At 41.4% G+C, this 17,153-nt stretch overlaps 1 protein-coding gene across 1 annotated transcript in view; it reads right to left on the minus strand.

Moving 5' to 3' along the window:
* Positions 1-17,153, minus strand: part of LOC311138222 (uncharacterized protein) — a gene marked incomplete at its 5' end in the record, with an annotated part of 64,895 nt that overhangs the window by 36,068 nt on the left and 11,674 nt on the right. Inside the window, 2 exons of the mRNA XM_084172898.1 lie at positions 588-650; positions 2,814-2,927. Of these exons, the coding sequence (XP_084029024.1) occupies positions 588-650; positions 2,814-2,927 (177 nt within the window). The remainder of the gene's footprint in view (positions 1-587; positions 651-2,813; positions 2,928-17,153) is intronic.

Raw genomic sequence — 17,153 nt, forward strand, 5'->3', positions numbered from 1 at the left:
CCTTAAAGAGGTGGGGTTTCAAATGTCTCCGGAAGGTGGTGAGTGACTCCGCTGTCCTGGCGTCGTGAGGGAGCTTGTTCCACCATTCAGACCTCCATTTGTCAGATACCTTGTTAACCCATAAACCATAAACTGGGGCAAGTTAAACTGTTAAACTGGTTAAACTGTTAACCAGCAAGTTAAACTCGGGGCAGGGGTCCCGACTCCGTGCTGCCACACAGCTCTCTCGCTCTCTATTTACCTCCAGTAACTTGGCACAGTTCAGAGGTATTTTCAAGCCATTTCCCTTCTACGTTATTAACAACCAAGGGCTCTTTCATGGGATTACATTTGTCTTCTAAATGCAATTAGATTTTTGTGTAAAGGCCGAAGGGAGCAAGAGATGTGATGAACTTGAATCTCCTTGACAGATGTGAGAGCATTAGTTTGATTCAGTTTTCCAGCCTGGCACAACTTGAAAGCGCATGACTATCTTAACACTGACTGATTGTGATGTTGTTTATCTTTGGTATACCATTCTTTATCTGCACACATCAAAGTTATTTTGTTGTGAAAGATGTAATTGCAGTGTAGTAGGAAATACTCACCAAACTCTGGCGCTCAGTGAATACGAAGGTTATTGACCAGCCATTCTCCAACTGATTATCAATCTGCATCGCAAACAAAGATACAAACAGTGAAATTTAAAACAGAAGCATGGAATTGGGTTGTTATGATTCTCCAGGATGATGGTGGGAGTAGTCATGCCACCGTAGAGAATTAATGTCAGCCACATATAGTACTCATTAGTTATGTGTGTGGGTCACATAAGGACAAAAATTTACCTTAGAATAATAAAGTAAGTCTAACTTGGGAGGAAACGTTATCATCAATACATTCAGGCATGACTTACAGTGCATTCAGAAAGTATTCAGACCCCTTGACTTTTTCCACATTCTGTTCTGTTACAGCCTTATTATAAAATTGATTAAATCACTTTTTTCCCTCATCAATCTACACACAATACCCCATAATGACAAAACAGGTTTTCAGACATTTTTGCAAGTGTATTAAATATAAAAAACGATCACTTATACATAAGTATTCAGACCCTTTACTACTTTGTTGAAGCACCTTTGGCAGCGATTACAGCCTTGAGTCTTCTTGGGTATGACACTACAAGCTTGGCACACCTGTATTTGGGGAGTTTATCCGATTCTTCTCTGCAGATCCTCTCAAGCTCTGTTAGGTTGAATGGGGAGCGTCGCTGCAATGCTATTTTCAGGTCTCTCCAGAGATGCTCGATCGGGTTCAAGTCCGGGCTCTGGCTGGGCCACTCAAGGACATTCAGAGACATGTCCCAAAGCCACTCCTGCATTGTCTTGGCTGTGTGCTTAGGGTCGTTGTCCTGTTGGAAGATGAGACTTCGCCCCAGTCAGAGGTCCTGAGCGCTCTGGAGCAGGTTTTCAGCAAGGACTTCTCTGTACTTTGCTTCGTTCATCTTTCCCTCGATCCTGACTAGTCTCCCAGTCCCTGCCTCTGAAAAAGATCCCCCAATGCATGATGCTGCCACCACCTTGCTTCACCGTAGGGATGGTGTCAGGTTTCCTCCAGACGTGACGCTTGGCATTCAGGCCAAAGAGTTCAATCTTGGTTTCATCAGACCAGAGAACCTTGTTTCTCATGGTCTGATAGTCCTGTAGGTGCCTTTTGGCAAACTCCAAGCTTCCGTCTGGCCACTCTACCATAAAGGCTTGATTGGTGGAGTGCTGCAGAGATGGTTATCCTTCTAGAAAGTTGTCCCATCTCCACAGTAACTCTGGAGCTCTGTCAGAGTGACCATCAGGTTCTTGGTCACCTCCCTGACCAAGGCCCTTCCCCCCTGATTGCTCAGTATGGCCGGGCAGCCAGCTCTAGGAAGAGTCCTTTAGGTGCCTTTTGGCAAACTCCAAGTGAGCTGTCATGTGCCTTTTACTGAGGAGTGGCTTTCGTCTGGCCGCTCTACCATAAAGGACTGATTGGTGGAGTGCTGCAGAGATGATGGTCCTTCTGGAAGGTTCTCCCATCTCCACAGATGAACTCTGGAGCTCTGTCAGAGTGACCATTGAGTTCTTGGTCACCTCCCTGACCAAGGCCCTTCTCCCCCGATTGCTCAGGTGGCCAGCTCTAGGAAGAGTCTTGGATGTTCCAAACTTCTTCCATTTAAGAATGGTGGAGGCCACTGTGTTCTTGGGGTCCTTCAATGCTGCAGACATTTTTTGGCACCCTTCCCCAGATCTGTGCATCGACACAATCCTGTCTCGGAGCTCTACGGACAATTCCTTCGACCTCATGGCTTGGTTTTTGCTCTGAAATGCACTGTCAACTGTGGGACCTTATATAGGCAGGTGTGTGCCTTTCCAAATCATGTCCAATCAATTTAATGTACCACAGGTAATCAAGTTGTAGAAACATCTCAAGGATGATCAATGGAAACAGGATGTACCTGAGCTCAATTTCAAGTCTCATAGCAAAGGTTCTGAAAACTTATGTAAATAAGGTATTTTTTAAATGTATTTATTTATAAATTGCAAACATTTCTAAACCTGTTTTCTCTTTGTCATTATGGGGTATTGTGTGTAGATTGATGAGGATTTTTTATTTATGTAATCAATTTTAGAATAAGGCCGTAACGTAACAAAATGTGGAAAAAGGGAAGGGGTCTGAGTACTTTCCGAATGCACTGTATATGACAGTTTGAGTGATTGTAATCAACTGTATCTCAAGTTGATATTTAGTTTGTGGAGTCTGTTGATATTACAGCATGATCTTAGTGTGGTATGAGGTGTCCTCACCAGGCAATTGAGGTTGAGGAGGTGACCCCTTGTCACAGAGTGCCGACATGGACCAGGGACGCCACCCCACGCCAAAGGGAAGCACATGAGGAGGAGGAAGCACAGATGCCTAGCCTACAATGGACAGAACATTATTATTACATAACTATTACCACTTTTACTGCTACTGCTGCTGCTACTACTACTACTTCTGCTATTACTACTACTAGTACTACTACAAACTACTACAGTACTACTACTATTACTAGATAGCACTACAACAACAACTTATGTTTACACTACTACTACTGCTCAGGGATCTACAAAGTATTATTGTTCACTGTGAAACATACGGTCCCTTAAAGAAAAGCAAAAGCCAGGAATCTTGCTCAATAATGTTCAATAGTGAGTTCTAAAATTGGTGCCTTTCATCCACACTTGGTAACTTAATATCATATTAAGTGAATACAATTCTAAGTCACATTGGGTATGTTTTATATGTTTTTGAATTTGATATTCAATAAAATCATGCTATTTTTCTTTCATAGCATCTTGGGGCCTGTCTATTTGAGAACACGTTTGAGTTGTTGATGACAGCAAACTTTTAAAGGCCATGTTGAAAGAGCTTGGAAAGAACTACAGTCACTCTGCTACCAATTCCATACTGTTGCAGAACACTGGTTATAAACATCTGGAAAAGCTAACTGCTAACAATATATACTAAATGTCATAATGCTTAATGCCCAAAATCGCTGATAGTACAGTTTTTTCGCTTTATCACAATTACAATTGTATGCAACATTAAGATTTAACTAAAGGGGGCAACAGAGAAAGAGGGATGAGAGAGAGAGAGAGAGAGAGAGAGAGAGAGAGAAAGCGAGAGAGAGAGATTATGAAATTCTAGCAACAGTGAACTTGCTCTATGAATTATTTGTTTTTCACTTGATTGAAGAGAATTGTTTCAAGACAATGTTATCATCGGTTATGCGTAACTGATTAGAAATGCTACAGATTTAGAGAGTCAGTATAATACCATGGATTGTGAATTTAATTAAAAAATATTTTCAAAAAAGGGCAGACATATTCGCTTAGTAATGCCTGTACATATGAAATACTGTAAATGAGTAAGGGGTGATCGAGATGCCATATGGATATCACATTCATGTAAGAGCCAGTATAATGCATCTAAGCTGCAATCTATTTGGAAAACAAATATTGTAGATGGAACCATTGCTAGTCAATGGGTTCATATTTGCACCTTTGGTTAGTCGAGGGGTTCTTGGAGGAACCTTTTTGCTGGCACGTGCGGAGCATTTAAAATGTATTTCGCTGTTGGATTTGCCTGACGGGCTCAGACTCAGCAACCAAGTCAAGGACTGAGATAAAGAAATGTAGCTAGTGTAAGGCTTAATCCCAATACTCCCCCTTAGCCCTCCCCCTCCATTTTGTGCTATCCCGCAAGCCGTATGGATTGGGAATTGTGTCCCAATTCAACTTTGAGCGAGGCGTAGTACCTTTTCAGCCCTCTAGTTGGCCCGCCAAATGAAGCGAATCGAGCATGTAATGATAGGTTAAAGGCTGACATACTGGCGTAGGATCTTAATTTGATCACACTTTTGTAGCTGAGAAATTTCATTCGCCGCAGGAAATGAAGATTAGCTTTGTGATTTACATAAATTCACTGAAAACCTGTACTAACACACGGTTATATAAATAGTGTTGCACTTTTCATATAGCCTACTTTTGTCCAGCTAATAGCCTAACCACCAATCAAGCAACATTATGGACTAAATGTTAAAATCCAGTTGCTGCATTATTTTGCTTCAACAATACTGGTCAAATGAAGATCCTATATCTGTAAGATTATGTGATCCTAAAGAGCCAAATAGCCTTCCATTGTTACAAGTCACCATTTTGTTACAATATAATATTGATTATGTTCAAATATGAATGTATAATACATTCATATTTACAATAACAATGATAATCATGTAAATAACAGTAGCAATACATTATTAAAAAGGATCAAAATGGAACCCTAACCCTGTAGCTCAGCTGGTAGAGCACAGCGCTTGTAACGCCAAGGTAGTGGGTTCGATCCCCGGGACCACCCATACACAAAAATTTATGCAAGCATGACTTTAAGTCGCTTTGGATAAAAGCGTCTGCTAAATGGCATATTATTATTTATTATTATTAACTTGAAATAACCTTTTCAGAGAGGTTCCTTAAAGAACCTTTTTGAACTGAAAAGGTTCCCCCACAGTGGCAATCGATTTGAACCCCAAAAGGTTATTTCAGGCTCCTTTTCTTGATAGAGTGTACTTCAAGGTCATTGCAGTAATAGTCCTCCCAGCACGGATCCGGCAATGTGTCAGGGAAAACTTTGGCACTTTCCCATACTTTATGGAGATGGTTCTTCTCCCCATAATCATTGCCAGATGGAATATGTGGGCTTATTTAGTTTCCTTTCTTTCAAAGCAGAAAACTGCATATTGTATCTAATTGATGAAGTATGTTTTGCAACAGTGTTATTTGGATTCATAAGAGTTTGTTACTTATGGTTCCGGTGGCATACATTGAAACTTGTGGCTTTCTCGTAGCTTTCCTTTGCAAAATACCTATGAATTAACAGACTTATTTTCAAATAATTGTCAACACATAACACCATAATATGGTGTGGGACGTTCATTGTATTACAAGGAACAATAGCAGGTCTATTTTGCTCCAGCATCTGGCATATTCTGTCCGTTCACAATTCACCTGTGGGAACATGGCGGCTCTCAACACCCGACAACATAAAGAGTTGGCCACTACTATCCGAGAGATTGTTTGTGAGGAAATTACCTCTGCCATCGACTTGCAATTAAAACCGGTAAATTAATCTCTTGCACTGCTCACTTCTAAGGTGGATACCTACTCAAATAAAGTGGAACGTTTGGAGACAGCGGCCAATGTGAGAGAGGAGCGACAGTCACACTTTATTTGGATAGTCCAGATTTTTCATCTGTAGATGCTATCAACAAACTATCTGTTGATAAGCAACTGCTTGCTAAGGTTAGGGTTAGGTTTAGAATAAGGGTTAGGATAAGGGTTAAGGTTAGGGTTAGAGCTAGGGTTAGTAGATAGTTAGTTGAAATGTTACTCATAGTCAGAAGGTATTCATACCCCTTGACTTATTCCACATTTTGCAAAATTGATTAAATCTACAACAAAAAAATGTCCCATACCCCATAATGACAAAAGTGAAAACATGTTTTTAGAAATGTTAGCAAATGTATTGAAATACAGAAATATCTCATTTACGTAAATATTCACACCCCTGAATCAAATACATGTTAGAATCACATTTGGCAGCGACTACAGCTGTGAGTCTTTCTGGGTAAGCTTCTAAGAGCTTTGCAAATCTGGATTGTACAATATTTATACTTTCTTCTTTTTTATTCTTCAAGCTCTGTCAAATTGGTTGTTGATCATTGCTAGACAGCCATTGTCAAGTCTTGCCATAGATTTTCAAGCCAATTTAAGTCAAAACTGTAACTAGGCCACTCAGGAACATTCAATGTCGTCTTGGTAAGCAACTCTATTTGGCCTCGTTTTAGGCTATTGTCCTGCTGAAAGGTGAATTTATCTCCCAGTGTCTGTTGGAAAGCAGACTGAACAAAGTTTTCCTATAGGATTTTGCCTGTTCTTAGCTCCATTCTGTTTCTTTTTCTCTTAAACTGCCTAGTCCTTGCTGATGATAAGCATACCCATAATATGATGAAGCCACTGCCATACTTATGAAGAGTGGTACTCAGTGATGTGTTGTGTTGGATTTGCCCCAAACATAACGATTTGTATTCACGACATAAAGATAATTTAATTTTTTTAGCAGTTTTACTTTTGTGCCTTATTGCTAAAAGGATGCATTTTTTTTGAATATTTTTTATTCTGTACAGGATTCCTTCTTTTCACTCTGTCATTTAGGTTAGTATTGTGGAGTAACTACAATGTTGCTTATCCATCCTCAGTTTTCTCCTATCACAGCCATTAAAACTTTTGTAACCATTTTAAAACCACCCTTGGCCTCATGGTGAAATCCCTGAGCAGTTTCATTCCTCTCTGGCAATAGAGTTAGGAAGGGCGCCTGTATCTTTGTAGTGAATAGGTGTATTGACTCAAAGGGGTGTCTGCTTTTTTTTACCCATCTATCAATAAGTGCCCTTCTTTGCGAACCATTGGAAAATCTCCCTGGAATCTGTGCTTGAAATTCACTGCTCGACTGAAGGACCTTACAGATAATTGAATGTTTGGTGTATAGAGACAGGGTAGTCGTTTAAAAATCATGTTAAACACTTATTGCACACAGAGTGAGTCCATGCAACTTATTATGTGACTTGTTAGGCACATTTTCACTCCTGAATTTATTTAGGCTTCCCATAACAAAAGGTTTGAATAATTACTGACTCAAGACATTTCAGCTTTTCATTTATTATTAATTTGTAAACATTTCTAAAATCATAATTCTACTTTGACATTATTGGGTATTTTGTGTAGGTCAGTGACACAAATCTCAATTTAATATACACTACCGGTCAAACGTTTTAGAACACCTTCAATTTTACTATTTTCTACATTGTACAATAATAGTGAAGACATCAAAACTATGAAATAACACATATGGAATCATGTAGTAACCAAAAAAGCGTTAAACAAATCAAAATATATTTCATATTGGAGATTCTTCAAATTGCCACCCTTTGCCTTGATGACAGCTTTGCACATTCTTGGCATTCTCTCAACCAGCTTCACCTGGAATGCTTTTCCAACAGTCTTTGAAGGAGTTCCCACATCTTCACTTTATTCCACAATGTAGAAAATAGTAAAAACAAAGAAACACCTTTGAATGAGTAGGTGTTCTAAAACTTTTGACCGGTAATGTACAGTGGGGAAAAAAAGTATTTAGTCAGCCACCAATTGTGCAAGTTCTCCCACTTAAAAAGATGAGAGAGGCCTGTAATTTTCATCATAGGTACACGTCAACTATGACAGACAAATTGAGATTTTTTTTTCCAGAAAATCACATTGTAGGATTTTTTATGAATTTATTTGCAAATTATGGTGGAAAATAAGTATTTGGTCACCTACAAACAAGCAAGATTTCTGGTTCTCACAGACCTGTAACTTCTTCTTTAAGAGGCTCCTCTGTCCTCCACTCGTTACCTGTATCAATGGCACCTGTTTGAACTTGTTATCAGTATAAAAGACACCTGTCCACAACTTCAAACAGTCACACTCCAAACTCCACTATGGCCAAGACCAAAGAGCTGTCAAAAGACACCAGAAACAAAATTGTAGACCTGCACCAGGCTGGGAAGACTGAATCTGCAATAGGTAAGCAGCTTGGTTTGAAGAAATCAACTGTGGGAGCAATTATTAGGAAATGGAAGACATACAAGACCACTGATAATCTCCCTCGATCTGGGGCTCCACGCAAGATCTCACCCCGTGGGGTCAAAATGATCACAAGAACAGTGAGCAAAAATCCCAGAACCACACATGGGGACCTAGTGAATGACCTGCAGAGAGCTGGGACCAAAGTAACAAAGCCTACCATCAGTAACATACTACGCCGCCAGGGACTCAAATCCTGCAGTGCCAGACGTGTCCCCCTGCTTAAGCCAGTACATGTCCAGGCCCGTCTGAAGTTTGCTAGAGTGCATTTGGATGATCCAGAAGAGGATTGGGAGAATGTCATATGGTCAGATGAAACCAAAATATAACTTTTTGGTAAAAACTCAATTCGTCGTGTTTGGAGGACAAAGAATGCTGAGTTGCATCCAAAGAACACCATACCTACTGTGAAGCATGGGGGTGGAAACATCATGCTTTGGGGCTGTTTTTCCGCAAAGAGAACAGGACGACTGATCCGTGTAAAGGAAAGAATGAATGGGGCCATGTATCGTGAGATTTTGAGTGAAAACCTCCTTCCATCAGCAAGGGCATTGAAGATGAAACGTGGCTGGGTCTTTCAGCATGACAATGATCCCAAACACACCGCCCGGGCAACGAAGGAGTGGCTTCGTAAGAAGCATTTCAAGGTCCTGGAGTGGCCTAGCCAGTCTCCAGATCTCAACCCCATAGAAAATCTTTGGAGGGAGTTGAAAGTCCGTGTTGCCCAGCGACAGCCCCAATACATCACTGCTCTAGAGGAGATCTGCATGGAGGAATGGGCCAAAATACCAGCAACAGTGTGTGAAAACCTTGTGAAGACTTACAGAAAACGTTTGACCTGTGTCATTGCCAACAAAGGGTATATAACAAAGTATTGAGAAACTTTTGTTATTGAACAAATACTTATTTTCCACCATAATTTGCAAATAAATTCATTAAAAATCCTACAATGTGATTTTCTGGATTGTTTTTTCTCATTTTGTCTGTCATAGTTGACGTGTACCTATGGTGAAAATTACAGGCCTCTCTCATCTTTTTAAGTGGGAGAACTTGCACAATTGGTGGCTGACTAAATACTTTTTTTCCCCACTGTATATACACAGTGAGCTCCAAAAGTATTTGTACTGTGATGTTAAATTGCAGACTGTCAGCTTTAATTTGAGGGCATTTTCATCCATATCGGGTGAACCGTTTATAAATTACAGTAATAATAATAATATGCCATTTAGAAGACACTTTTTTCCAAAGCGACTTACAGTCATGTGCGCATACATTTTTACGTATGGGTGGTCCCGGGGTTTGAACCCACTACCCTGGTGATACAAGCACCATGCTCTACCAATTGAGCTATTCAAATTCACTGGCACTGTGGTATGGAACCTGGCTCAAACTGTCCAGACACAGTGTATTCTGCAACATGCAACAGTGGTAACCCCAATGGAAAGGTATCATGTACAGAGTTCAGACAGTCACATTTTGTGACGCAACATTTTTCCATTATTCTGTTAGTATCTGGGTACGATGGAAGGATTGATTGATGGAATGTAACTTCTTTTTTTGTAAGCAGGATGAAGAGAAGATTTTGGATTATGCTGCGTTCAAAATGTGATCCATACATTTCTGAATCTGGTCAAAATGATTGTCTTTGTATGTATGGCAAGCTACTAATAAAATTATTACAACTTTTTGACATGAGGCGCTTTTCTCAGAAAGGCAATTTCAAGTCTACCTCTTTCAGGAAATAGCTTCAAGATGTAATACGATTATTTTATTAGTATTCGTTTTTTCATGAAAAAGACACAACTTATTCGTTTTAAAGCTGTCATTGTGACCAAAATAATCTCTAGTTGGACTTTTTTCAACAAAAGCCCTGTTTGATAAAGTGGCTCACAAATAGTCTTTGTATTAAACAAGTAACTCCTGTACTCATATTGTAGAGATATTGGAAGCAGGGTGTTTACATTAGTTGAGTTATTTGAATAAGCAACTCTTTAAAAATACTTATCTTCAGCACTGTTGGAGTGTTTCATTAGAACAACAGCCACCATGTACAATATCAAGAAAGTTAAACAAGAAGTGACGAGAGGGTCTTAATTTAAGGACGCAAAGGGACATTGTATGGATGCAACACTGTTGTTTTTGGCCTCCACCGTGCTAGCCAATAGGTACATTAAGACATTTTTCACATGAAGTGTATATAAACGATATATTATATTTTCTATGTCAAAGATGGACTGAAAGTGACCAGTGCCTGATGTCTGAGTGGGGTTTTGAAAGAAGTGCTCTCTGGTGTATGGGATGGGCCATGTCGGAGTCATGCAAAATATTTTATCTATTATTTAAGACAAAACATTTCTTAGGACCAAATTGTTATATATTTTGTCATTTTTTTGTTAGGGAAAAGGTGGGGGGGGGGGGGGGGTAGTCAAACTTGATGTAGTCATTGTGTGCTATGAATATGGGACCAAATAATAAACGTTTTAGTACATTAATAAACATAAGTTAACTTGTCCAAATACTTTTGGTCCCTTAAAAATGGGGGGACTATATACAAAAAGTGCTGAAAAGAGGAATCCCTAGACTTGAAATTGCCTTTCTGAGAAAAACGCCTCATGTCAAAAAGTTGTAATAATTTTCTTAGTAGCTTGCCATACATACAAAGACAATCATTTTGACCAGATTCAGAAATGTATGGATCACATTTTGAACGCAGCATAATCCAAAATCTTCTCTTCATCCTGCTTACAAAAAAAGAAGTTACATTCCATCAATCAATCCTTCCATCGTACCCAGATACTAACAGAATAATGGAAAAATGTTGCGTCACAAAATGTGACTGTCTGAACTCTGTACATGATACCCTTCCATTGGGGTTACCACTGTTGCATGTTGCAGAATACACTGTGTCTGGACAGTTTGAGCCAGGTTCCATACCACAGTGCCAGTGAATTTCATAAAATATTGCAGGGAGCGAGAGAAGGAGAGAGGGAGAAAAACAAAACACATTAAATCCCATTACCATTGTAAAATGTCAGTCTAAAGCATTTAGCTAGGCTTTTAGACACGCAAAGCCGCTGCCGTCTCTTCCTGTTGAACGTGGAATGAGGGAGAGATTGGTTTGTTGTTTTGGAATGTTTTGAAAGTCTTTTGAAAAAGCTTGCATACTCGCTAGCTACCTTTTGAGTTTGGATCCCGTGACACGGTTGGCATCAGTTGCTGGGACCGCTACTATCTGTCCATTGATCCTGCCGACCAAGGCCGGGTCTGAGGAGCTGTTTGGTGTAGCAGCTAGCCTAACTACTAGCTAGCTGGCTATCAAGCTAGTGGGCTTGAACGCAGCCCGCAACGTGGTTAGCCATTGTGGCTGGGACCGGGAATTGTCCCGGGCTTGTGGCGGTCTAGACCGCTGCTGTTTGTTGTTTTCAATCTTCACTGCGAACTGCCCTGTCTGGAAATGCAAGGAGTAACAGCATATCACAGGTGAAATATATTTTAAAACAAACAAAAATAGTTCTACAAGCAGTTGTTACAATAACAAGAAAATAGCTTCATGTGTTTTGTCCAAATACTGGTGGAGTCAACTCATAAATGAATGGAGGACCTGGCCAGAGAGGTCCGGTAACTGAAGAACAGTTTACAGTTCTCCCAGGGTCAGCTCGATGAGTTTAAACAGGAGAACGGCAATCTGTAAGTCATTGTGAGAGGACATCAGTTCTGTATGGGAATCCATGATAACAATGACAGAGAAATCAGATTATCTCGAGGGACAATGAAGGCGGAACAACATGGTTGTGGACATAATTGCAGAATCTCCACGTGAGACCTGGACAGAGTCTGAGGACAAAGTGAGGGAAATGATCTCGGAGAAACTGAGGGTGGACCACAGGAAGATTGAGGTGGAGTGCACCCACAAGACTGGAAAGCCCACCACCGGCCAAGGTGACAGGCCCAATAGTGGTCAAGTTCCTGAGGTTCAAGGACAAGGTGGCTGTTCTGGAAAGAGCCAAGAACTTGAGAGGAACGTATATCTCAAATCAAATCAAATCAAATGTTTTGGCCACATGCGCCGAATACAACAGGTGCAGACATTACAGTGAAATGCTTACTTACAGCCCTTAACCAACAGTGCATTTATTTTTAATAAAAAAGTAAAATAAAACAACAACAAAAAAAGTGTTGAGAAAAAAAGTAGTAAGAAGTAAAATAAAATAACAGTAGGGAGGATATATTTACAGGGGGGTACCGGTGCAGAGTCAATGTGCGGGGGCACCGGCTAGTTGAGGTAGTTGAAGTAATATGTACATGTGGGTAGAGTTAAAGTGACTATGCATAAATAATTAACAGAGTAGCAGCAGCGTAAAAAGATGGGGTGGGGGGGCAGTGCAAATAGTCCGGGTAGCCATGATTAGCTGTTCATGAGTCTTATGGCTTGGGGGTAGAAGCTTATGAGAAGTCTTTTGGACCTAGAATTGGCACTCCGGTACCGCTTGCCGTGCGGTAGCAGAGAGAACAGTCTATCACTAGGGTGGCTGGAGTCTTTGACAATTTTGAGGGCCTTCCTCTGACACCGCCTGGTATAGAGGTCCTGGATGGCAGGAAGCTTGGCCCCAGTGATGTACTAGGCCGTACGCACTACCCTCTGTACTGCCTTGCGGTCGGAGGCCAAGCAGTTGCCATACCAGGCGGTGATGCAACCAGTCAGGATGCTCTCGATGGTGCAGCTGTATAATTTTTTGAGGATCTGAGGACCCATGCCGAATCTTTTCAGTCTCCTGAGGGGGAATAGGCTTTGTCGTGCCCTCTTCACGACTGTCTTGGTGTGTTTGGACCATGATAGTTAGTTGGTGATGTGGACACCAAGGAACTTGAAGCTCTCAACCTGTTTCACTACAGCCCCGTCGATGAGAATGGGGGCGTGCTCAGTCCTCTTTTTTTTCCTGTAGTCCACAATCATCTCCTTTGTCTTGGTCACGTTGAGGGAGAGGTTGTTATCCTGGCACCACACGGCCAGGTCTCTGACCTCCTCCCTATAGGCTGTCTCATCGTTGTCGGTGATCAGTCTACCTACCCTTACCACCTGGGGGCGGCCCATCAGGAAGTCCAGGATCCAGTTGCAGAGGGAGGTGTTTAGTCCCAGGATCCTTAGCTTAGTGATGAGCTTTGAGGGCACTATGGTGTTGAATGCTGAGCTGTAGTCAATGAATAGCATTCTCACGTAGGTGTTCCTCTTGTCCAGGTGGGAAAGGGCAGTGTGGAGTGCAATAGAGATTGCATCATCTGTGGATCTGTTGGGGCGGTATGCAAATTGGAGTGGGTCTAGGGTTTCTGGGATAATGCTGTTGATGTGAGCCATGACCAGCCTTTCAAAGCACTTCATGGCTACAGACGTCAGTGCTACGGGTCGGTAGTCATTTAGGCAGGTTATCTTAGTGTCCTTGGGCACGGGGACTATGGTGGTCTGCTTGAAACATGTTGGTATTACAGACTCAGTCAGGGACATGTTGAAAATGTCAGTGAAGACACTTGCCAGTTGGTCAGCACATGCTCGGAGTACACGTCCTGGTAATCCGTCTGGCCCTGCGGCCTTGTGAATGTTGACCTGCTTAAAAGTCTTACTCACATCGGCTACGGAGAGCGTGATCACATAGTCATCCGGAACAGCTGGTGCTCTCATGCATGCTTCAGTGTTGCTTGCCTCGAAGCGAGCATAGAAGTGGTTTAGCTCGTCTGGTAGGCTTGTGTCACTGGGAAGCTCGCGGCTGTGCTTCCCTTTGTAGTCTGTAATAGCCCTGCCACATCCGACGAGCGTCAGAGCCGGTGTAGTACGATTCAATCTTAGTCCTGTATTGACTCTTTGCCTGTTTGATGGTTCGTCGGAGGGCATAGCGGGATTTCTTATAAGTGTCCGGGTTAGAGTCCCGCTCCTTGAAGCGGCAGCTCTACCCTTTAGCTCAGTGTGGATGTTTCCTGTAATCCATGGCTTCTGGTTGGGTATGTACGTATGGTCACTGTGGGGACGACATCATCGATGCACTTATTGATGAAGCCAGTGACTGATGTGGTGTACTCCTCAATGCTATCTGAAGAATCCCGGAACATGTTCCAGTCTGTGCTAGCAAAACAGTCCTGTAGCTTAGCATCTGTGTCATCTGACCACTTTTTTATTAACCGAGTCACTGGTGCTTCCTGCTTTAGTTTTTGCTTATAATCAGGAATCAGGAGGATAGAGTTATGGTCAGATTTGCCAAATGAAGGGCGAGGGAGAGCTTTGTATGCGTCTCTGTGTGTGGAGAAAAGGTGGTCTAGAGGTTTCTTTCCTCTGGTTGCACATTTAACATGCTGGTAGAAATTAGGTAGAACGGATTTAAGTTTCCCTGCATTAAAGTCCCCGGCCACTAGGAGCGCTGCCTCTGGATGAGTGTTTTCCTGTTGACTTATGGCCTTATACAGCTCATTCAGTGTAATCTTAATGCCAGCATTGGTTTGTGGTGGTAAATAGACAGCTATGAAAAATATAGATGAAAACTCTCTTGGTAAATAGTGTGGTTTACAGCTTATCATAAGATACTCTACCTCAGGCGAGCAAAACCTCGAGACTTCCTTAGTATTTGATTTTGTGCACCAGCTGTTGTTTACAAATATACACAGACCGCCACCCCTTGTCTTACCGGAGTCAGCCGTTCTATCCTGCCGATGTAGCGTATAGCCCGCTAGCTGTATGTTATCCATGTCGTCGTTCAGCCACAACTCTGTGAAACATAAGATATTACAAATTTTCATGTCCCGTTGGTAGGATAACCATAATCTTAGGTCATCCCATTTATTTTCCAATGATTGAAGATTGGCTAACAGGATTGATGGGAGCAGCAGTTTACTCGCTCGCCGTTGGATCCTTACAAGGCACCCCGACCTACGTCCACGATATCTCCATCTCTTCCTCATGCGAATGACAGGGATTTGGGCCTTGTCGGGTGTCTGTAGGATATCCTTCGCGGCCGCCTCGTTGAAGAAAAATTATTCGTCCAATGCGAGGTGAGTAATCACTGTCCTGATATCCAGAAGCTCTTTTTGGTTATAAGAGACGATGGCAGAAACATTATGTACAAAATAAATTACAAATAACGCGGAAAAACACACATAATAGTACAATTTGGTTAGAGGGCTGTAAAACAGCAGCCATGTTCTCCGGCGCCATTGAGAGGAACGTATATCTTTCTCAATGAGGACTATCCTGAAGCTGTGCGCCAGAAGAGGAAAGAACTTATCCCAGCCATGAAACCTGCCAGAGCGCGTAGGGACATCGCTTACATTCGCTATGACAGGCTCATTGTCCACCCTCCCTCCCTCCCAAAAGCCTGTAAGGGATGAGAGAGCCAGTCCTATGGGTTTGTAGCTTCAACCCCGCAGCACACACACACACACTTACACACACCAACTGATTAATGGACTGCTGAATGTATATTTTTTTATCTTGCTTTGTTTGCTCTTTTTCAAATTAAGTCTATCTCTGATAAGCTACCAAGGAAAGGGCTGACAATTGCCCATATTAACATATGTAGCCTTAGAAATAAGGCTCATGAAATCAATAACTTACCAACATCAGATAACATTCACATTAGCCATTTCTGAGACTCACTTAGATAATTCATTTTGTGATACAGCGGTAGCAATACAAGGATATAATATCTATAAAAGATACAGGAATGCTTATGAGGGAGGTGTTGCTGTATATATTCAGAGCCATATCCCTGTAATGCTTAGAGAAGATCTTATGTCAAATGTTATTGAAGTGTTGCGGTTGCAGGTTCACCTTGCACATCTAAAGCATTTTCTTTTGGGGTGTTGTTATAGGCCACTAAGTGTCAGTATCTAAATAATGTGTGAAATGCTTGATAGTGTATGTGTTGTAAACAGAGAGGTCTACTTTCTTGGGGACCTGAATATTGACTGGTTTTCATCAAGCTCTCCACTCATGAGGAAGCTTTTCACTTTAACCAGTGCCTGTAATCTGGTTCAGGTTAATAATCAACCTACCAGGGTGTTTACAAACACTACAGGAACAAGATCATCCACATGTATTGATCAAACGTTTACTAATACTGTAGAACTTTGTTCTAAAGCTGTATCCGTACCCATTGAATGCAGTGATCACAATATAATGGCTATATCAAGGAAAGCCAAAGTTCCAAAAGCTGGGCCTAAGATAGTGTATTAGAGGTCATACGAAACATTTTGCTCTAACTCTTATGTGGATGTAAAAAAAAAAATAGATTGTCTGATGTGATTAATAAGGAGCATCCATACGCTGCACTTGATACATTATGGAATTGCTTCTTCCAATAATTGTTAAACATGCACCTGTTAAGAAACTGACTGTTAGAACTGTTAAGGCTCCATGGATTGATGAGGAATTGAAAATCTGTATGGTGGCAAAAGAAGTGGCTAATAAGTCTGGCTGCACATCTGACTGGCTGACTTAATGCAAATTGAGAAATTACATGACTAAACTCAACAAAAATATGAAACTGTATTATGAAGCCAAGATCAATGATATAAAGAATTATGGAATTTTTGTAAAGTGAGTGTGGGAGAGGTGGGAAAATTGTTATTTATCAATAATGACAAACCTCCTGGCATTGACAACTTAGATGGAAAGCTACTGAGGATGGTAGCTGACTCTATAGTCACTCCTATCTATCATTACTTTAACCCTTTGACGCGTATCAACACATGGGTGTTGTCATTCTACAGTGGTCCCTGCAGTGTACGCTCAAGCCGGTGTGACCAGAACGCTTATTTAGAATGTTCAGTTTCGATTGACGCAACAGTCAGTATTTGAGCCGGCAACACAGTTTTTTTCACAGAAACATTTTGCTCAAACTCGGTCCTTACAATGTTATGTCCTGTATGTGACCAGCTTATTTT

This window comes from Coregonus lavaretus (assembly GCF_964263955.1).
Source record: "Coregonus lavaretus genome assembly, chromosome: 12".
NCBI lineage: Eukaryota > Metazoa > Chordata > Actinopteri > Salmoniformes > Salmonidae > Coregonus > Coregonus lavaretus.